The following is a 23,202-nucleotide window of genomic DNA, read 5'->3' as shown; positions in this document are numbered from 1 at the left end:
TGGAGGAGCTCTCAAACAAGGAGAAATAAAAAAAAGTGACTCATACTCTGGAAAATAGTTACGTTTTTTTTCTTTTGCATTCCTGCTTGTTTTCCACCATTAAAAAAAAAAAAAAAAAAGTCCTTCTGCAACAAATAGTCCATTACTGCTGCAGTTATTTGCACCTTATTGTTACCTTTTAGTCAGTACACACCGAGAAAATAAACTTTATAATTTGAAAGTGATATCACACTTGCAACAGTGAAAATAAATAAGTTTGAAATTCGGGGCTCTACTGACACACTGCTAAAATTTACAGCAACTGAAATGTCACTGCTGTATAAATTGATAGTTATATAATAAAAACCCAACAATCTTCAACACAATAGAGAGAAATCCAGTTTTGCACCTCATGACCACTTTAGGGCTCCGAATGGACTTTGTGCATTAAAGGTGCAAAGAAATGCGTTTCTGTCAATGCAACACGTGACTCACGCTGGAGCCTGCAGTACATAACCACTTTTTGCTTTAATGATTACAATCAAAAACATTTGTACAACATTTTCAACATTAGAAAATGGATGCAGAGTTTTCGTTTTTGGCTGACAGTAACTGCTGCAGAAACAAACAGGGGGACAGTGGAATGGAGACAAAGTAGAAAAAGATGGAATATATCAGAGAAACCAAAACAGCCAACTGATGTATCAGAAGAAACGTGCACGTTAACATATCCATTCCGGGAGCGCGTGCGCGGCCGACACGGCGGTTCTCTTATCACTTATTTACACGGAGATGAGCTCGGAGCCGATATATTGAAGCTGTATAATGTGAAACTAAGACGCATTAAGCACTATCTCTGGTTATCATCGTTACTGGGCAAAAGAGCAACATTTTTTCTGATACACCCAAAAGACATCTGCATCAGTGCCGAGCACGTCGGAGAGGGAAGACAGGTGGAAGGTGGGAAATGGAAAGGAAAACCACCACTCATCCGGGTTTTCATGTTTTTTTCTTCCTCAAAAATCTAACACAAAGAGAAAAAGAGGGAATGAGAAATACTGATAAATAACAGTGGAATCAGAGCCATAAATAGACACTGTTGGATATTTAGAATCCTGTGGGGGAGGAGCGGGAGTCAGCTGAGGTGGAGGAGATCTGGCAGCTAGCCTTCAAGTAATGGGATATCCCAGTGCAGTGTCCTGTGTGTTGATTAGGCGGCTCTACATCACGGAGCAGGACGTTTTTCCTGGCTGCACGCCGCCATCCATCTTCTCTGCCTCCAGGATCATCCTCCGGAAAACCTCCACTGCTGTCTGTAGGAGAGAGAGAGAAAGAGAGTGAGTGGGAAGTTCTCAAAAACTGAGTGACTGTACATGAAGGAGACTTGTGAGAGAAGCCATCAAGAATCCCAAGATAACTCTGAAGGAGTTACAGGTTTCTGCTGGTGTGAGTGGAGAAACTGTTCATGGTGAAACTGTTGTGTGGGCCGCTGAAGAGGAGGTACTGCTGGCCCACCACCACCAGAGGGCGCCCTGCTTGGAGTGCGGGCTCCAAGCACGAGAGGGCGCCAGACCCAGAAGAAGTGACAGCTGTCATTCATCCCCTGCACCAGCTGTCACTCGTTCATCACTGCAACTCCACCTCCTCCCCGAGAAATCGACTACCAGTACCAAGGTAATTTCTCTGATGACTAACACTGTGTGTGTAATAACTTGAACTTCTATTGCAGCCGTTTTCCTGGAGTGTTGCCTTATCTGGAGGATTGGCGTTTGGTGTGACAGCGACGGCTTCGCCTCACACCCCATCTCAGATAAGTGGTTGACCAGGAGCTGCACGAGTGTGTGTGATTTGGAGGTGGAGGTGCTCCCTCCTAACTGTGTTTGGACTGTGAATTACTGAGTGTGCGGACTCACACTCACACATCATATCTCTGCTTTCTGCCAGCAGTACCAGGGTCGACAGCCGAAGACAGAGGCCACCTGGGGACTCGGGACTTGGCGGCTCCGGTGTTCTTCAGACCGTTGGTGGTGGAAGCCGTGTGGGACGCGGCTTCTCTCTCGTCGGGGGTCTTCTATCTTCGAGCCTGCCCACACGTCACCTGGTGTTTATTGACTGTGAAGATTACTGCACGTTTCGTTGTGTATTATCACAACATTAAATTGTTACCTTTTGGCTTACTCATTGTCCGTTCATTTGCGCCCCCTGTTGTGGGTCCGTGCTACGACACCTTCCCAACAGGATTTCTCGGCGATCAGGGCGCTGCTGCAGCCACTCCTCTGGCTGGTCCTGGGCCTGTATCAGACGTTCCACTGGTCGTTCAACGAACCCCCCCATCGTCCCCTGAAGCATACATAAGCCCTCCGGAACCGTACGGGGGCTGTGTTGAGACGTGCGCAGACTTCCTCATGCAGTGTTCGCTCGTCTTTTCACAGCGCCCTGTCATGTACGCATCAGACGCTAGCCGGGTAGCTTATGTTATTAATCTGCTTCGAGGAGAGGCACGCGCCTGGGCTACGGCGCTTTGGGAGCAGAATTCACGGCTCCTAACGTCTTATACTGGGTTTGTACGGGAGTTCAAACAAGTGTCTGATCATCCCAACAGAGGCGAGATCGCTTCGAACGTGCTGCTGTCAATGAGACAGGGGCGCCGTAGCGCAGCCGAGTATGCAGTCGACTTCCGCATCGCGGCAGCGAGGTCCGGCTGGAATAACGTTGCGCTCCGCACCGCCTTTGTAAATGGACTGTCCCCGGTCCTTAAGGAGCACCTACTGGCTAAGGAGGAACCGCGGGATTTTGACGGGCTTGTCGATTTAGTTATACGCTTAGACAACCGTTTAAACGAGCATCGTCGGGAGCAGGCCGGGGGGCATGACCGGGCACGAGCCATCCCTCCCCCTTCCGGTTCCGACAAGGTGACGTCGCCCCCACGCTTCACTGCCAGAGAGCCCCGTGTGGCTACAGCTCCCCCTGCTGAGGAGGCTATGGACACGAGCAGGGCCAAAGTGAAAACAAATGTCAGACAAAGGAGGCTGGCCCGCGGGGAGTGTTTTGTCTGCGGCTCTTGTGAGCACATGCAGAAGGACTGCCCTAAACGGTCAAACTACAACGCCCGTCCTTAGAAACTGGGCTAAGGGTGGGCCATAACACACACGCGGGAAAACCCCGCAAATCTGCACGAATCCCAGTAACAATCCTTTGTGGGGATTTAACCCTTCACGCCCCAGCACTGGTAGACACGGGGTCGGAAGGGAATTTGCTGGACAGCAGATGGGCAAAGGAAGTAGGGCTCCCCCTGGTGGCTCTGCCGGCACCATTGCAGGTGCGAGCACTAGATGGCACCCTGCTTCCATTAATCACACATCAGACACAACCAGTGACTTTGGTTGTGTCTGGGAATCACAGGGAGGAGATAGTGTTCCATGTAACACCATCTACCTCCCGAGTGATTTTGGGCTTTCCATGGATGGTGAAGCACAATCCCTGGATAGATTGGCCGTCCGGGGTTGTCACGCAGTGGAGCGAAACCTGCCACCGGGAGTGTTTAGGATCCTCGGTTCCTCCCGGCACTACGGCTAATGAGGAGGTCAAAGTTCCCCCCAATCTATCGGCGGTGCCAAAGGAGTACCATGATCTTGCTGACGTTTTCAGCAAAGATCTGGCGCTCACTCTTCCCCCGCACCGACCGTATGATTGCGCCATCGATTTGGTCCCGGGCGCTGAGTACCCGTCCAGTAGGTTGTACAACCTCTCACGTCCAGAACGCGAATCAATGGAGACCTACATCCGGGACTCCTTAGCTGCCGGGCTGATCCGGAACTCCACCTCCCCGATGGGTGCTGGTTTCTTTTTTGTGGGTAAAAAAGACGGCGGACTCCGTCCATGCATTGATTACAGAGGGCTGAACGAGATCACGGTTCGCAACCGATACCCGTTACCTCTGTTGGATTCAGTGTTCACGCCCCTGCATGGAGCCCAAATCTTTACGAAATTGGATCTTAGAAACGCGTACCACCTGGTTCGGATCCGGAAGGGAGACGAATGGAAGACGGCATTCAACACCCCGTTAGGTCATTTTGAGTACCTGGTCATGCCGTTCGGCCTCACTAACGCCCCCGCGACGTTCCAAGCTTTGGTAAATGACGTCTTGCGGGACTTCCTGCATCGGTTCGTCTTCGTATATCTGGACGATATACTCATCTTTTCCCCGGACCCTGAGACCCATGTCCAGCATGTACGTCAGGTCCTACAGCAGTTGTTGGAGAACCGGCTGTTTGTGAAGGGCGAGAAGTGCGAGTTCCACCGCACTTCTTTGTCCTTCCTGGGGTTCATCATCTCCTCCAACTCCGTCGCCCCTGATCCAGCTAAGGTTGCGGCGGTGAGAGATTGGCCCCAACCAACAAGCCGCAGGAAACTACAGCAGTTCCTCGGCTTTGCAAATTTCTACAGGAGGTTCATTAAAGGTTACAGTCAGGTAGTTAGCCCCCTGACTGCCCTGACCTCCACCAAGGTCCCCTTCGCCTGGTCGGATCGGTGCGAAGCCGCGTTCCAGGAGTTGAAACGGCGGTTCTGGTGCAGCCTGATCCTGATCGCCAGTACATAGTAGAAGTGGACGCCTCTGACTCAGGGATAGGAGCCGTGCTGTCCCAGAGCGTGGAGGCTGATAAAGTTCTCCATCCTTGTGCCTTTTATTCCCGCAGGTTGACCCCAGCTGAACGGAACTATGACGTCGGCAATCGGGAACTTCTTGCGGTGAAGTAGGCTCTTGAAGAGTGGAGACACCTGCTGGAGGGGGCATCGTTGCCCTTCACGGTTTTCACGGACCATCGGAACCTGGAGTACATCCGGACCGCCAAGCGGCTGAACCCCAGGCAAGCCCGCTGGTCTCTGTTCTTCGGGCGCTTTGACTTCCAGATCACGTATCGCCCCGGGACCAAGAACCAAAAATCAGATGCATTGTCCCGGGTGCACGAAGAAGCCAAAGCGGGGCTGTCGAACCCCACCGAGACCATCATCCCCGAGTCCACTGTCGTGGCCACCCTCACCTGGGACGTGGAGAAGACCGTCCGGGAGGCCCTGACAAGGAGCCCGGACCCGAGGACTGGCCCCAAGAACAGACTGTACGTCCCACCAGAGGCAAGAGCTGCCGTATTGGACTTCTGTCACGGGTCCAAGCTCTCCTGTCATCCCGGAGTGCGTAGGACCGTGGCAGTAGTCCAGCAGCGCTTCTGGTGGGCGTCCCTGGAAACCGACGTCCGGGACTACGTCCAGGCCTGTACCATCTGCGCCAGGGGCAAGGCAGACCATCGGAGGACGACGGGACTCCTCCAACCCCTGCCAGTGCCTCATCGCCCCTGGTCTCACATCGGCCTGGATTTCATCACGGGCCTCCCGCCGTCCCAGGGCAACACCGTGATTCTCACGATAGTGGACCGGTTCTCCAAGGCGGCCCACTTCGTGGCCCTCCGGAAGCTCCCGACGGCCCAGGAGACGGCAGACCTCCTGGTCCACCACGTCATGCGGCTGCATGGGATACCATCGGACATCGTTTCAGATCGTGGTCCCCAGTTCTCTTCACAGGTGTGGAAAAGTTTCTGCAAGGAGCTGGGGGTCACCGTGAGTCTCTCGTCCGGGTACCACCCCCAGACAAACGGCCAGGCAGAGCGGGCCAACCAGGAGTTGGAGCAGGCCCTTCGATGTGTCACCTCCGCGCATCCAGCGGCCTGGAGTCACCATCTGGCCTGGATCGAGTATGCCCACAACAGCCAAGTTTCGTCTGCTACCGGCCTCTCCCTTTTTGAGGCATGTTTGGGGTACCAGCCCCCATTGTTCCCGCTGGTGGAGGTCGGTGTGCCCTCGGTCCGGGTGTGGCGGGCCGCCCGCTCTGCCCTGTTAAAGGCCCGGACGAGGGCCAAGGCCCATGCGGACCGCCGGCGTTCCCCGGCCCCCACATACCAGCCCGGGCAGGAGGTGTGGCTCTCGACCAAGGACATCCCTTTGTGTGTCGACTCCCCAAAGTTGAAAGACAGATTCATTGGACCCTTTAAGATCCTCAAGATCATCAACCCGGCCGCAGTGAAGCTTCAACTCCCGGCTTCACTGCGGATTCACCCTGTCTTTCATGTTTCCCGTCTCAAGCCACACCACACCTCGCCCCTCTGTACTCCGGGACCTACGCCGCCTCCTGCCCGGCTCATTGACGGGGAGCCTGCCTGGACAGTCCGCAGGCTCCTGGACGTCCGTCGTAAGGGCCGGGGTTTCCAATGTCTGGTGGACTGGGAGGGGTATGGACCTGAAGAACGCTCCTGGCTGAAGAGGAGCTTCATCCTGGACCCGGCCCTCCTGGACGATTTCTACACAAGACATCCGGACAAGCCTGGTCGGATGCCAGGAGGCGCCCGTTGAGGGGGGGGTCCTGTTGTGTGGGCCGCTGAAGAGGAGGTACTGCTGGCCCACCACCACCAGATGGCGCCCTGCTTGGAGTGCGGGCTCCAAGCACGAGAGGGCGCCAGACCCAGAAGAAGTGACAGCTGTCATTCATCCCCTGCACCAGCTGTCACTCGTTCATCATCATCACCACCATAAAAGCCGGACTGCAACTCCACCTCCTCGCCGAGAAATCGACTACCAGTACCAAGGTAATTTCTCTGATGACTAACACTGTGTGTGTAATAACTTGAACTTCTATTGCAGCCATTTTCCTGGAGTGTTGCCTTATCTGGAGGATTGGCGTTTGGTGTGACAGCGACGGCTTCGCCTCACACCCCATCTCAGATAAGTGGTTGACCAGGAGCTGCACGAGTGTGTGTGATTTGGAGGTGGAGGTGCTCCCTCCTAACTGTTTGGACTGTGAATTACTGAGTGTGCGGACTCACACTCACACATCATATCTCTGCTTTCTGCCAGCAGTACCAGGGTCGACAACCGAAGACAGAGGCCACCTGGGGACTCGGGACTTGGTGGCTCCGGTGTTCTTCAGACCGTTGGTGGTGGAAGCCATGTGGGACGCGGCTTCTCTCTCATTGGGGGTCTTCTATCTTCGAGCCTGCCCACACGTCACCTGGTGTTTATTGACTGTGAAGATTACTGCACGTTTCGTTGTGTATTATCACAACATTAAATTGTTACCTTTTGGCTTACTCATTGTCCGTTCATTTGCGCCCCCTGTTGTGGGTCCGTGCTACGACACCTTCCCAACAGAAACTATATCTGTTGCATCACAGAACGTCATGGTAGAGAGGCACAAAGGAGGATTTTCATAAGGAAAACAGCTCAAATCTGGGCTCTACCCTCCTTTTTGCCAAACTGTAGCAGAAATTTTACATCTTCTTTTCGGAAAACCTGTCTCTGTGTCGCTCCATCGTGAAGCTGTGTCACAATCAAAAGCTGCACTCTGTACAGTTCCTCCAATCACAGCCACAGAAGTGTCTTGGTGGCTTCCCTCACTTTTCTCTTTTTCGCACGATAACAATTTTTAAGGACTTGTGACTCCACACAGATTTATTGTATAGTTCCATACTGTTTGTATTTCTTAATGATTGATATAAATGAAGTCCAAAACATATTCAGTGACTTAGAAATCCTTATGTGTCATCCCGAGGTGTCTTAAGAAAACTGGCTGTAAAAGTGTTGATTTCTATTAAGAGCAATCCTTGCATCCAGTTTGTCCAACTGCTTATGCCCTGTGAAAATAGGACGGTGTATATCTTGACCTCTGGAGGGCGTCCAGAAGTAAAATAAATAATAATTTAAAAAACCACTGTCCAAATATTTATGAACCTCCCTGTGCATACTGTAACTTCTGTTTGGTGCATCACAGCTACACTAGACAACAGGTCAAATCTCAGCTCCAGTTTGTAACACGCACCTTCCGAGAAACAACCTGGAATTTCTTGGCTTCTGTAGTTTCACTTGATGCACCTGTGACAACTTGTGCAACACAGCCTCAACACTGCATTTAATCTATTATTAGACTCAATTGGCTTTGCTCAAAATGTAAATGAGTCCACCCACCACTTTAATATCTTAGATCTTGTTCTGACTTATGGTATAGAAATTAAAGACTTAACAGTATTCCCTGAAAACTCCCTTCTGTCTGATCATTTCTTAATAACATTTACATTTACTCTGATGGACTACCCAGCAGTGGGGAATAAGTTTCATTACACTAGAAGTCTTTCAGAAAGTGCTGTAACTAGGTTTAAGGATATGTTTCCTTCTTTATGTTCCCTAATGCCATATACCAACACAGTGCAGAGTAGCTACCTAAACTCTGTAAGTGAGATAGAGTATCTCGTCAATAGTTTTACATCCTCATTGAAGACAACTTTGGATGCTGTAGCTCCTCTGAAAAAGAGAGCTTTAAATCAGAAGTGCCTGACTCCGTGGTATGACTCACAAACTCGCAGCTTAAAGCAGATAACCCGTAAGTTGGAGAGGAAATGGCGTCTCACTAATTTAGAAGATCTTCACTTAGCCTGGAAAAAGAGTCTGTTGCTCTATAAAAAAGCCCTCAGTAAAGCTAGGACATCTCACTACTCATCACTAACTGAAGAAAATAAGAACCCCAGGTTTCTTTTCAGCACTGTAGCCAGGCTGACAGAGTCAGAGCTCTATTGAGCCGAGTATTCCTTTAACTTTAACTAGTAATGACTTCATGACTTTCTTTGCTAATAAAATTTTAACTATTAGAGAAAAAATTACTCATAACCATCCCAAAGACGTATCGTTATCTTTGGCTGCTTTCAGTGATGCCGGTATTTGGTTAGACTCTTTCTCTCAGATTGTTCTGTCTGAGTTATTTTCATTAGTTACTTCATCCAAACCATCAACATGTCTATTAGACCCCATTCCTACCAGGCTGCTCAAGGAAGCCCTACCATTATTTAATGCTTCGATCTTAAATATGATCAATCTATCTTTATTAGTTGGCTATGTACCACAGGCTTTTAAGGTGGCAGTAATTAAACCATTACTTAAAAAGCCATCACTTGACCCAGCTATCTTAGATAATTATAGGCAATCTCCAACCTTCCTTTTCTCTCAAGAATTCTTGAAAGGGTAGTTGTAAAACAGCTAACTGATCATCTGCAGAAGAATGGTCTATTTGAAGAGTTTCAGTCAGGTTTTAGAATTCATCATAGTACAGAAACAGCATTAGTTAAGGTTACAAATGATCTTCTTATGGCCTCAGACAGTGGACTCATCTCTGTGCTTGTTCTGTTAGACCTCAGTGCTGCTTTTGATACTGTTGACCATAAAATTTTATTACAGAGATTAGAGCATGCCATAGGTATTAAAGGCACTGTGCTGCGGTGGTTTGAATCATATTTATCTAATAGATTACAATTTGTTCATGTAAATGGGGAATCATCTTCACAGACTAAGGTTAATTATGGAGTTCCACAAGGTTCTGTGCTAGGACCAATTTTATTCACTTTATACATGCTTCCCTTAGGCAGTATTATTAGACAGCATTGCTTAAATTTTCATTGTTACGCAGATGATATGTTGGGAAAGTGTAGTGACACGGACCCACAACAGGGGGCGCAAATGAACGGTCAATAGATGAGCCAAAAAGTAACAATTTAATGTTGTGAATGTGCACAACGAACATACAATCACAGAATATCATAACAGTCAATACACAGAGGTGACGTGTGGGCAGGCTCGAGGATAGAAGACGTCTGTCCTGAGAAGAGCCGGAACCACACGATTTCCCCCGCCCCAGAACCTGGTGAATACTGGAGCCGCCAAGTCCCGAATTCCCAGGTGATCACTGTCCCCGACTGTCGGATCTGGTACTGCTGGCGAAGAACAAAGACAGTCAAGTGTGGGTGTGTGTACACCCAGTAACAACAACGGTGGGAATGCCACCTCCACCTCTCATTCAATATGTTGCAGCGGTCTCAGCTGAAAAGGAGCGCCGTCTTGCACAGCCTCCTCACAAACGACCGGTTCTCCTGCAAATTCTCACAATAACAGTGTTACAAATCTCACAAAAAGGCTGAGAGTATTACCTCCTATGAAGTATGATATCTCGGCAACGAGGTGGAGATGACGTCTGGTCTTTATGGAGTGAGATGATGTTGAGTAGATGGGTGACAGCTGTCAAGAGGTAATGAGCGACAGCTGTCACCCCCGGCTGTGTCCACGGCGGCAGCGCCATCTCTTGCCTGAAGCCCGCACTTCAGGCAGGGCGCCCTCTGGTGGTGGGCCAGCAGTACCTCCTCTTCTGGCGGCCCACACAACATGATACCCAGCTTTATCTAGCCATGAAGCCAGAGGACACACACCAATTAGCTAAACTGCAGGATTGTCTTACAGACATAAGGACATGGATGACCTCTAATTTCCTGCTTTTAAACTCAGATCAAACTGAAGTTATTGTACTTGGCCCCACAAATCTTAGAAACATGGTGTCTAACCAGATCCTTACTCTGGATGGCATTACCCTGACCTCTAGTAATACTGTGAGAAATCTTGGAGTCATTTTTGATCAGGATATGTCATTCAAAGCGCATATTAAACAAATATGTAGAACTGCTTTTTTGCATTTACGCAATATCTCTAAAATTAGAAAGGTCTTGTCTCAGAGTGATGCTGAAAAACTAATTCATGCATTTATTTCCTCTAGGCTGGACTATTGTAATTCATTATTATCAGGTTGTCCTCAAAGTTCCCTGAAAAGCCTTCAGTTAATTCAAAATGCTGCAGCTAGAGTACTGACGGGGACTAGAAGGAGAGAGCATATCTCACCCATATTGGCCTCTCTTCATTGGCTTCCTGTTAATTCTAGAATAGAATTTAAAATTCTTCTTCTTACTTATAAGGTTTTGAATAATCAGGTCCCTTCTTATCTTAGGGACCTCATAGTACCATATCACCCCAATAGAGCGCTTCGCTCTCAGACTGCAGGCTTACTTGTAGTTCCTAGGGTTTGTAAGAGTAGAATGGGAGGCAGAGCCTTCAGCATTCAGACTCCTCTCCTGTGGAACCAGCTCCCAATTCGGATCAGGGAGACAGACACCCTCTCTACTTTTAAGATTAGGCTTAAAACTTTCCTTTTTGCTAAAGCTTATAGTTAGGGCTGAATCAGGTGACCCTGAACCATCCCTTAGTTATGCTGCTATAGACTTAGACTGCTGGGGGGTTCCCATAATGCACTGAGTGTTTCTTTCTCTTTTTGCTCTGTATGCACCACTCTGCATTTAATCATTAGTGATTGACCTCTGCTCCCCTCCACAGCATGTCTTTTTCCTGGTTCTCTCCCTCAGCCCCAACCAGTCCCAGCAGAAGACTGCCCCTCCCTGAGCCTGGTTCTGCTGGAGGTTTCTTCCTGTTAAAAGGGAGTTTTTCCTTCCCACTGTCGCCAAGTGCTTGCTCACAGGGGGTCGTTTTGACCGTTGGGGTTTTTCTGTAATTATTGTATGGCCTTGCCTTACAATATAAAGCGCCTTGGGGCAACTGTTTGTTGTGATTTGGCGCTATATTAATAAAATTGATTGATTGATTGAATTGCAATTTTTTGAGTTCTAAATCTTTATGAATTTGGTTATTTTAATGTGATGTTTTTTTTTTTTTTTGTAGGATTTTTATAAGAGTAGAAAAGCCCAAAATAAACAGATGATTTCTACCTGGTTCTCTTTAGCGGAGGACTCCATGAAGGCGGCATTCCAGGATTCGGCTAATGCTTTTCCTTCTTCACAACTGATTACTCTGCAGAAACAGGGTAAGTGTGTGATGGTGAAACATAAATATGTCAGAGCATGGCTGCAGCATCAACTGGGACTAACCTGCAGAGTGAAACTATGTATACGTACATGTCTTATAAACAATCTATTGACCCGGAAACAAGAACCATGCAGATATAGACGCCGCCCTCCTTCATTTAATCATTAACATTGTTCATTTCATTTTGCCATCACAAACGTGTTATTTCTGCTGCTAACTGCAAAAGGGAAAGACATTTAAACCAAATATATATATATATATATATATATATATATATATATAAAAAACCTGCTGACACGTAATCCGTAGACAAACGTACCGCTCCATATGAAGGTCATTCTTGTTTCCAACCAGCATGATTGGTACTCTGCATGTGAGGGACAGTAAGCAGCACATTTAGTTACATCACGTGTGTTTTACATGTATGTTTGATCACCTTTTGTCAGCCACATAAGAGCAACCAGTACTCACTGAACTTTTCCCACCATGTCCAACAACTTTTCGTGGATAACCTGTACAACTTCAAAGCTGGAGGGGAGAGAGGAGCAACAGGTTCTTCTCAGTGAGCTTCACTGGTCCATGATGAATTCAAGGCTCGAGAGATATTCATTTATCAGTAATATAATGTACCTTTTATTAGATGTAACTGAGTAGACCAGAATGTAGCCGTTAATATCTATGGAGTAAGTCTGAGGGAAGATGGAATATTCATCCTGGAAAAGCAGAGAAGGTGAAGATGCCCGTTTGTACTGTTACCATTAAAACCATCAAATGTCTTCAAAAAGCAGAAGAGCCCTCGTAAGAGTGCTGCCGAGGTTCAATATACCAGATTTTACAATGTTAGAACCCGCACAGTTCAGTGAATAAGCTAACAGCCACTTATGGGGTTATTCCACAGTTTAGTCCCAAATAGCAAATCTGAAGCATCACAGTAACTTCTGGATCCATCTCTGTCAATCTTGGACAAACTTGGTTACAGCTGTCGTCGGCAGCAGATTTGAAATCAGGATCCAATTTCTGAACTGTTCAAAAATTTCATTCCAATTTTCAAAAATCGTTGATAGTACACAGTAACTTTGCTGTATTCATAGTCTTAACAGTTTCAATCATGTCTGAACTTCTTTAAATGAAGTATTCATAGTGACTACGGCTTGAAACATGTTTGATCGAGTACCATCGGGGTAAAAATTTGAAGCCGAAGCAGCGTTTGTCACAGTTTTTGTTCATAGCTGAACAGTTTGAGCTCCTTTCTTTCATTTTCGGGCAGATTGCACATCTGTACTTTTGTGGATCGAGGACGGTCGTACTAGAATGGCGTATTGTGGAATAGCCCTGTTAGCTTCCACTAAATCGAGTTCTTCTATCTGCTACTACCATTTAAAAAAAAACACTCCAATCAAAAATATTTGTAAGCCTCAAAATGATGTTTGTTCCCGTTAGGAGGTTACAGATTAATCCGAGAAGAGAAACTGTGCCCCCAATGATCTGGCAAAAATAATGTAAATGGCTCAATGCTTGTTGACTTTGCAAAATGTCAGAGGTGAAGAGTTGCCAGATCCTGGTTCCAGCACTGTTGATGAAGTTGAAGATGTTAGACACTGCTGCAGAACTGCAGGGTCTACAGGTGTACCACCTGGTTTGAAATTATGACCACAGTACACTTGTTGTTTCAGACTAAATCTGACTAGATTTCAACAACAGGAAGGAATTGGCAACATGAAAAATGGCCTGAATGGCATGTGGGAGTTCTTTTGCAACAAGACCCTGAAAGCTACCAGGTATTGCATCAGAGTGATCAATGTTCACAGGAGGAGGCGTTTCAGCGCAGAGGGCACTCTGAACATCATCCACAGGGATCATAATACACGGGTTGAAGACAATCCCAGAAAACCAACTGTTGCGTATCGAGACGTGGTAACACGGCACGTATTGGAGGAGTCTGAGTTGGTGACACCCCATCTGTGGACTAGTAACCCTTGGCCTGTTTACAGAGGAATCAAAGCCCTGCATTCCTCAAAACACTATGACAGTTTGACATTGAACCTGGTTGTCTAAGGGTGATCCCAGTGCCAGGATGGTGGATATCGCTGTTTCCAGAGTTCTAGCGGCTCCTTCAGGTGGGTGGAGATCATTTAGTTCTAGACAGATGTCACCCCAACAGACTGGGAGAAGGTGCTTGTTGTGCCTCCCTGGTAGAATTTTTTTGAGGGGGTAGAGGGGGATTGCAACAACTACAAGGTTATTACCCTGCTCTCCATGCCACGCAAGGTACTTATAAAGGACGGATTGAGGGATGATTCAGTGTCAGTTGCTTTCAGCTCGGCGACCAGAGAAGACTGGTTTCACTCCCAAAAAGTCAACTGCATCCAAGCTCTGGCAGTCATCACTATAACAGGTTTTCTTTGCAGCCTACGAAGATTTTAGCAATGCTTTTGGTTCATGTGTTTGGGTCAGGGAATTCTGGTGATCACTAAGGGTGCGTTTGGGCTTCTACTTTGTTCAGGCCTTGCATGGACTGGGTGCTACATAAGTTTGTAGAGTTCAGTGACCAGTGTAGCTTTTTTGGTGTGCTTCATTTTGCAGACGATGCTGTGGTCTTTGTGGAATCAACGGATGCCTTGATTACAGCACCTGATATGAATGAGGAACTGGAGTGACTGGATTTGTGAGTGCCGCTGATGCATCATTGAAAGCCTGGATCGTAATCTTGATCCAGGATAATTGCAAGTATAGATACTCTGATTCCTCCTGCCTCAGCATCTCAAATGCAGCAATCCGAACATCCACTGATTTATTGTCTTCTACAAAGACACTGGTTTCCACAACTCTACCAAACCCCCAGTCCATGCAAGCACTGAACAGAATAGGAGCCACAACACATCCCTGATGCACACCAGAATTTACTGGGAAAAAACAGACATTTTTCCTGCACATTCAGTGAATACTGGCAAAGATAAATCCAATTTATGCTGTTCCATATCCACAACTCTGTAGCCACGTAGCGCTCTCTGCGTTGTTGAGAACCCCTTCTGTGTCCCTCTTTGTAGTGTGACAGGCACCTCCCAAAAATGATAACTACATGTTGAGAGGATGGAGGCTGCATGAGCTGTGACTGGTCTGCTAATTACATCATTTCCTGAATCTCACTTCTCTGGTTTTACAATCAATGACTTAAATGGGATAGTAGGCCAGTCTTTACAAAAAAACAAACAAACAAACAAACAAAACAAAGAAAAGTCATGCCCCCTACTATTCTGGTGGTGAATTGCATTGCGACACCCACCAACCCCGACGGAAAACTTCGAAAGGTTTACGACTGCATTGAAGCGATAGCTTAACCACGGAGTAGGAGACACACAAAAAGGCCTTAAGGCTGTTGTCACGTCATTTACTCCACAGGAGGGTACCTATGGTGTAAGCATCAAGTGTCCATCATACGAGGTCTGTTAGAAAAGTATCAGACTTTTTTTTGCAAAACCTGATGGATTTGAATCACGTGTGCTTGCAAGAGCCAACCTTGAACCTTCGTGCACATGCGTGAATTTTTTCATGCCTGTTGATTGCATCATTTGCTGGTAAGCAGCCTTTGTGTGAGGACGTGTGTTGTGCTCTCGTCGGATTTTCATTGCAAGGAAAAAGACGGAATGACTGGAGCAGCGCTACTACATCAAATTTTGCCAGAAACTGGGCGACAGCCAGGTGGTAACCATTCGGAAGATTCAGACGGCTTTTGGTGACGATCCTGTGGGCATGACACAGATTAAGGAGCGGTACAACCGGTTTAAAGACAGCCGCACAATGGTGGAGAGCGAGCCGCGCTCCGGTCGGCCATCAACATGCTGAAATGACCAGATCATTTCAAAGTGAACGCTGTGGTGATGCGGGACCGTCGTGTGACTATCCGAGAAATTGCGGAAGAGGTGGACATCAGCACTTTTTTGGCACATTCCACTGTGACAGAAGATCAAGCCATGAAAAGAGTGGCGGTGAAATTCATGCCGAAGCTGCTGACGGCGGAGCAAAAGCGCCTCTGTGTTGAAGTCTAACAGGACATGCTGTGACATGCCCACCTCTTCCACAATTTCTCGGATAGTCACAAAACTGAAAAGTCACCGAAAGCCGCCTGAATCTTCCGAATGGTTTCCACCTGGCTGTCGCCCAGTTTCTGGCAAAATTTGATGCGGTGCTGCTCCAGTCATTTCGTCTTTTCCTTGCAATGAAAATCCGCCGAGCGCATTGCACAAAACCTCACACAAAGGCTGCTTACCAGCAAATGACGCAATCGACAGGCGTGAATAAGTTCAAGGTTTGCTCGTGCAAGCACACGTGATTCAAATCCATCAGGTTTTTGGGAAAAAAAAAAAGGTCTGATACTTTTCTAACAGACCTCGTATACTGTTCATGAGAAAATGCTCATTAGAAAAAAAATCCCTCCGACCTTAAAATCTAATGACGCATCTACTCCTCAGGGATACTGAGAATTTAAATTTTAAAGGTCTATACCTTGTAATGTTTTACCGAGTTATTGTGTTTAAAATACAACCCCCCCCCCCACCATTCTCATGAATATATGTACCAAGAAACCCTAAAATCTTACCCAGGAGACACTTATGGTGTAAGTATCAAATGAGTTGTCATGTACAGTGTGATGAGATTGTCTCCTATATGTTTGTCCACAGCAGGACATCCAGTGTGTATTGTGTCGTACCTGTCCCGCTGTGTCTACCAGCTGAAGATGGTACTCTTGTCCATTTATTGTGATCATTTTTATAAATGCTGCAGGTCAGGAAAAAGAAAAAGAAAATAGCATAAAAACAAACATTTGAACAGATGGAATGAACAAATATAAAGTGAGCAAAACAGCGACAAGTGTCCAGACTGGGTTATGGAGCCCTGCAGGAGGATGTGGACGTCCTGAGACTGTCTAGCACAGAAACACCAATGTTTGATTGAAATTAATTAATTAATTAATTGCCTGCTGATGGTCTTCCTGCAGCGCCTGCAGCAGGTTTCTGTGATAACGCTGACACACCGCTTTACCTGAACCATTCCAGGATTATTTATAGGCGCAGCACACGTGGCCTCCTGGCGGGTGGTGCGAGGACACAACACCAACAGCCCACAGGTACAGTTTAGACTCAAATCTCAGGAGTGTCTGGGAACAAGGAGGCTGATTAACTGCGTTGCCTGGTTCCAGTTTATGAGCCTCCGAACACTGCTGCGGCGCTCACGCGGACTCTCAGACTGGCCAAGAGTTTTTTTTTTTATTTGGGGATCCTTAAGGTTCACTTATGCTTAACGCCAAAAACGGAGCAAAAGGATGCAAAGAAGAACATGAGCGGCGGCACAGACCGCCACCATCAACACTGCTGCTGTCGCTTTGCTTTCTTTTTTTGGTAGAAATACAATGACTTCTTCGACTGTTGCCATGTTTTATATTGTGAGAAATTTCCACGAGTCTGCAGTGCCACCTAGTGGAAATTTTCTAAACGAGAAGAACAGCTAAATGCTGATTTTGAGGAGAATCGCTCAAATAATGCTGCAAGCATGAAACATGGCAAGAACATTCACGTCAGGATAATCCAAATTAACTGATGAGCTCAGAGAGAAAAAAAAAATTAATTCAAAATGGCTGCCTTCAGCAATGGCAAAAATCAAAATCTGACATAACTCATGAAAGAAACAAAATACCTGAACTTTAAATTATTATATTAGTTTCTATTTGCCATGTTTTCCAGAGTATAAGTCACACTTTTTTCAGTATCAGCTCATTAATTTTGGATATGTGTTCATTGTTGATGTGTACTTCTTACTATTGGTATAACAAACTCACGAGTTTTCAGTATATAAACTGCACCCAAGTACAAGTCGCAGGGCCTCCTAAACTAGTAAAATAAAATTAAGACATCCTCTGGAGGTAAATGTTTTTTAGTGTACTGAAATAAATGTCACCCATTAAAATAGTTACCAGTCCAACCACTAAATTTAATGTAGTTTATATTGTAACTGTGTATAACTATTTTATTTTTAATTAAATAATAATTTTTTTCTTTATTTAAAAAAAATGTCATTGCAAACCTGTCATGTCTAAATGAAAATGGACCTTTTGTAATTTTTGTCCAGTTTTAATACCAAGTATTAATATTAAGGGGTTGGAACGATACATCATGCATTGTGACAAACATATCGAATGCGTATTCTGATACCATGAAAAGTCAGCTACTACATGACAGACATAATGATCTGATGTGATTTATAAAATATAGAAATAGGAAACAGATGACATCAAAGGTTACAATTTATACTTCAGAATAATTAGTTTTTTAGTGTTAAACATTTACCGCAATCATGAAATATATCAAATTACAATACGTGAATCGTGATATAGATTGTATTGTGGAGCTACTCCTAATTTCTATAGTATATTACTGCAAATAAAACATTTTTGTGCCTGTCCTACTAGAGAAAATAAAATGTTAATTTATGCTGAAAAAGTGCTGTGCCATACATGATAATAATCTTAGAGACACAAAAAAGTCTCTGGAGAGATATGTAATTAATGCAAAAATCAGGTTTAGGATTTTAGGGGGGAAAAAACAGACCAAATATTCACCCAAATCCATCAATAATCTTCAGACACATGGGAAAACTGGAATTCTGGCTGGAAATTTGGCCACCATCCTGAAAAATGAATTGGATTTCTATTTACCTCATATAAAGAAGAAGAAGAAAAAAACAATATTTGAATGTGAATGTTTTCTCCAAGTTTCATACTTGTTTCACCATCTGTATGATTCTTCCATTGTTTCATCCACTAAACATCTGTTATGTAAGTAACTGGAGCATAAATAAGACTTTTGAGCCCACTCGAACTATCAGAACTGATCCAGGTATCAGTATGGGGAATTTTACAAGGGCATAATCAACTACACAACGTCCAACCCCCTGTGACCTTTACAACATGCAAAATAAAGTATGTTGTAATATCTACTAATATAGGCAACAGGTTGGTGATCATCAAGTCCTACAGCAGCCTGTACTCAAGGTTCTTGACATTGAGTAATATCTCCACCTAGTGGACATTTTCCATGAATACAGGTACAATAGAATTTCATGAAGAGCTCTGTATATTCACACCAAAATGATGCACGGCCAATAACATAACAAAATTCATAATAAATCCACAGGAGATACAATGTGACGCCACACATGTGCACACTTACTGTTTTCTATTGTTGGGTCATAGGAGTCAACAAACTGGCCTTCCACAAACTGAATTGTCAAAGAAGACTTTCCTGCAAAACAGAAATGACTATTAGACACAGGAGTCATTCAGATGTAAAAATAAAAAAAACAAAACAAAACAAAATAATCTGTGCAAATTAAGCTTGGTGAAAGTTTTTAAAATGTGTTTTTAATGTTATTTTATTGACAAAAAGGCAAAACATATATATAAAAAAGAAGGATGTTCAAAATTTAATATTGAGAATTCTGTCAAGCTGAAATTTGTATTTTAGTTTTATTTGAAAACGTTCGATGTGCTGTCTGGCTTAGTGGCCACAAATGGTACTACAATAGCAACAAAAATTTATGCAACCCGATAAAGGATGGATGGTATTTAAAAACCATCAATAAGGAAACAGTAACACAGCAAAACAATGACTGCATTCACCACTTATGAACTGCAACTGGGTTAAATAAAAGTAAAGTATTTTCCAGGGTGTAAGTCACCTTTTATTTATTTATTTTTTAGTAGTTTGGTAAATCCTGCGACTTATACTTGGGTGCAAATTATATGCTGACAAATCACACATTTGTTACTAATTATAATGACTATTTATATCAGACTTTCCCAGGAATCAAGGCACCAAAGCAACTAAATTCTAATAATAAAATAATAAAAGCCAGTAATAAAACACACATTACAACAGAGCTGATAATACAGAAAAAGTTGCAACTTGTACTCCGGAAAATATGGTATGTTATTTATAAGGACCTTGTTTCTGCATATTTTCTCAATAATTGCTCTTTGGAAAGACTAATGATTCAATATAGACAAATGTATTGACTGTGATCGTAAAGCATAGGTGTTAAAGTGATTCCAGAAAGGACCAAGAGGGTGCAGGTTTTCTTTGTAACCACCAACTCCAGCAGGTGATTTCACTGATGAACTCTTCCCACCTGCTCAAAGTGATGTTCATCAGTGAAATTACCTGCTGGAGTTGGTGGTTACAAAGAAAACCTGCACCCTCCTGGCCCTTTCTGGAATCAGTTTGACACCTATGTCGTAAAGTATAAAGTACATTTTTATTCATCAATGTACATTTCATAAATGCTATGACTAAAGAAACCTACTAAAACAGTTAGCGCTTGTTGTTTGGGAGATTTTATAGATTACTTTAAGTCTGGAACACAGCAATAAGCCTGTGTTTGACTGTGTACATATAGTCCTTCCTTAAGGTCTGGAGAAAAGATACAATCGCAGTTGAATACTGTCATAATACACCTGTACTTAATGACTTGAGAGTGAACAACATTGCAACTTCTCTGGATATTGAAGAATATTTTTAGATCGGGTTCGCAGGCAGCTAGTTTTGATACACTGAAAAAAGAGAATGTTTGAACCAACTTAAAAAAGTGTTACAATTTGTAAAAACCTGAATGAATTAAGTTGTTTGAACTTAAGCCTGAAAGTTAAATCAACTCTAACTTACAAACTTAAGTTCAAACAACTTAATTCATTCAGGTTTTTTTTTTTATAAATTGTAACACTTTTTTAAAGTTGGTTCAAACATTCTGTTTTTTCAGTGTACTTGTTGAATTTACACTTATGAGATCAACTATATTTATCCCAAAGGAAACTATTTTGTCAGAGTACCAAAACAGTTGACAGTGAACATTTTTGATATATTTTTTACAATAACTACAACAAATTTATACGAAATGACGGGAAGGCATTTGCACAAGATGTTCGACAATATTGCACAATAACTCTGAGTCCCTGAATAACTCTGTTCATTATGTGTTCATTCTGCAAAAGGGGGAGGAGTTATACGGTCGGACTGGCACAGATAGGAAAGACCTCCTGTGGCGTTCTGTGGTGCACCTCAGTGGTCTCAGTCTACAACTGAAGGTGCTCTGACAGGAAGTCAGTGTGGCAAGCAGGGGGTGGGAGATGTTGTCCAGGATGCTGAGCAGCTTCCTCAGCATCCTCCTCTCTGACACCTCCACCGCAGACTCCAGCTCCACCCCAGGACAGTGCTAGCTCTCCTGATGAACTTGAGTCTGTTCATGTCAGCCTGCTGCCTCAGCACACTACAGAGCAGAAGATGATGCTGGAGACCATAGAGTGATAAAACATCTGCAACATGTTTCTGCAGTCATTGACAGATCTGAGCTTCCTTGAGGAAGTAGAGTCGACTCTGACCTTTCTTATACACAGCATCTGTGTTTACAGTCCTGTCCAGTTTGTTGTTTATGTGGACACCCAGGTACTTGTCCACCTCAGCTCCACTGATGGTAACTGGGTTCGGACAGGTCTTCCGTCTTCTGAAGTCCACCAGCTCCTTTGTCTCAGATACGATGAGCTGCAGGTGGTTGAACCCACCATATGTGATTATTCTAATATGAGTAACCTTATCACCAATACTAGTCAAACATGCTGAAAATACAGAATATCTCTTGTTAAATATGTATTTGATGAGAGGTATGCCGATGACACACTCATCTTCAACCGCTTACTCCAACTGTTTGTTGTTTAATGATGGATTGACAAATTGTTTGTCAACTTTTACTAAATTTGAACCCTAACGCTTGTACTGTTCTTAATATGTTACCATTCTAGTCAACGTCACATTTTTGTCTTGTCTATGTATTTTTGTATTTCATCCATGTGAATGTTATGATTTTATAATGCATAAGATGTTTAATTCTCTCCTATTGGAGGCTCAATAAAACCAATCAATTAATTTAAATTTATCAAGAAATGTGAAGTATTTTTTTTATATGGGGGGAGGGGGGATTCCCAAAAAAGCAGCTTAATCCACAATGATTGTGATATTCTAATCAATATATCTGTATATCACATTTCATCACATACTTTGAGTATGATATGAGGAGTATTTTTGGAGTGTGTGTGTGTACACTGCGCCAGGCCCCACGTGCCGTCACACATTCTTACAAACGCGCATTTTTGCTTCCTGTTTAACGTAACATGACCAACGCGCGAGCGCGGATGGCATCAACAGTCCACACGTGAAAAAGCTTTTCCTTTATTTCTCTCCTCTGCTCGCACGCGAGGCCTCGCTTGGACCCAGAAAGAAGCGCGCAGGACCTCGATCGTTTCAGCCGGAGGGCTTTATTTATTTTTGTGTCTCACCTGGTGGCGCTGATGAGCAGAATGTAAGTCCGCGGCGCGGCGGCAGGAGGCGCGAGCCGCTCCCGCCGCGGACTTAAATAGATCCCGGAGGCCGCCGGGACCTGGTCTGAGGCCCCTGCGGAGATATGATCTGGACTCACCTACGGATCTGTACCCGAGGATGGCGATTTTTCGTGATTTGGGCTGCGGCATATCTCCTGCTGGTTCTTACATCCAGTCCTCGGGTTTTCCCGCAGCCTCCGGGCGGAATGGCATCCAAAGTCAGGGCGCGCACAGATCCGACATCCAGCCCCGAATGTATGAAGAAGCCCTCGATCTCAGCCGCGGATCGGACCGGATGTGCGCTTAAAGTGGGAAATCAAACCGCAGTTTTCAGCTCACGTGAGGACGCGTGGAGTATCTGTACATCTACAATAACTGCGTCACTCCCCTTTGCTATGTTATGAATTAGTAATTACCGCCGCTTTCGGATTGGCTCGGCAAAGCGCGAAGGCGGGCAGTGATGCCTGTTGTAACGCTGTGATTGGGTGAAATAGCTGTACGTCCGACGATATGGCGCACAGGGCCTGAAAGGTGATTGGCTGATACGCGCAGTGGGACGCGCTGGGTGGTCGGGAGGAATGTCATTCATGCGTTTGAGTTCATTTTTTATTTTTCTTACATTTCTAAATTGTCGATAAAACATCATGTTGTAATGAACGGAAACAAACAACATGAATGTTCTTAAAATTATTATTATTTTTTTAAAAAGAACAAAATAAATGTGGCTTATGTTAAGTAGGTGTACGGTTTTGCGGTGGGACTGAGAATGAGGAAGTCTTGAAATTACGTCTATAGTAAAACACTGGTATACGGTGTATTTGTATACTGAAATGTCACCACTTTACAAATGGCATGTAGTGTATTGACCCCATTTTCAAAAGGAGCCTTCAATTGAATGTACAACCCCTGGCAAAAATTATGGAATCACCGGCCTCGGAGGATGTTCATTCAGTTGTTTAATTTTGTAGAAAAAAAGCAGATCACAGACATGACACAAAACTAAAGTCATTTCAAATGGCAACTTTCTGGCTTTAAGAAACACTACAAGAAATCAGGAAAAAAAATTGTGGCAG

The 23,202-nt window shown here is 44.8% G+C and overlaps 1 protein-coding gene across 1 annotated transcript; it reads right to left on the bottom strand.

Annotated features, from left to right (window-relative positions):
* Positions 1-487: 487 nt before the first annotated feature.
* On the bottom strand, positions 488-22,514 carry rheb (Ras homolog, mTORC1 binding). Its single transcript, XM_034183231.1, has 8 exons — positions 22,228-22,514; positions 18,933-19,004; positions 16,418-16,485; positions 12,340-12,422; positions 12,181-12,237; positions 12,029-12,076; positions 11,613-11,694; positions 488-1,292 (listed from the first exon to the last, which is right to left on the bottom strand). The coding sequence occupies exons 1-8, from the start codon at positions 22,277-22,279 to the stop codon at positions 1,200-1,202; spliced, it is 555 nt and encodes a 184-aa protein (XP_034039122.1). The 5' UTR covers positions 22,280-22,514; the 3' UTR covers positions 488-1,199.
* Between the last annotated feature and the right edge of the window lie 688 nt (positions 22,515-23,202).

The sequence above is a fragment of the Thalassophryne amazonica genome, chromosome 12, assembly GCF_902500255.1.
Source record: "Thalassophryne amazonica chromosome 12, fThaAma1.1, whole genome shotgun sequence".
Taxonomy (NCBI): domain Eukaryota; kingdom Metazoa; phylum Chordata; class Actinopteri; order Batrachoidiformes; family Batrachoididae; genus Thalassophryne; species Thalassophryne amazonica.
The sequence above is the reverse complement of the archived record's forward strand: the minus strand, read 5'-3'. Positions and strand labels throughout refer to the sequence as shown.

Bases quoted from the DNA above. Each gene is read 5' to 3' on its own strand.
- rheb (XM_034183231.1), bottom strand. From the start codon at position 22,279: ATGCCGCAGCCCAAATCACGAAAAATCGCCATCCTCGGGTACAGATCC. The intron at 12,423-16,417 runs GTACGACACAAT...CTGCTTTTCCAG, and splicing joins TGGTAGACACAGCGGGACAG to GATGAATATTCCATCTTCCC. The intron at 12,238-12,339 runs GTACATTATATT...TCTCCCCTCCAG, and splicing joins TCAGTTACATCTAATAAAAG to CTTTGAAGTTGTACAGGTTA.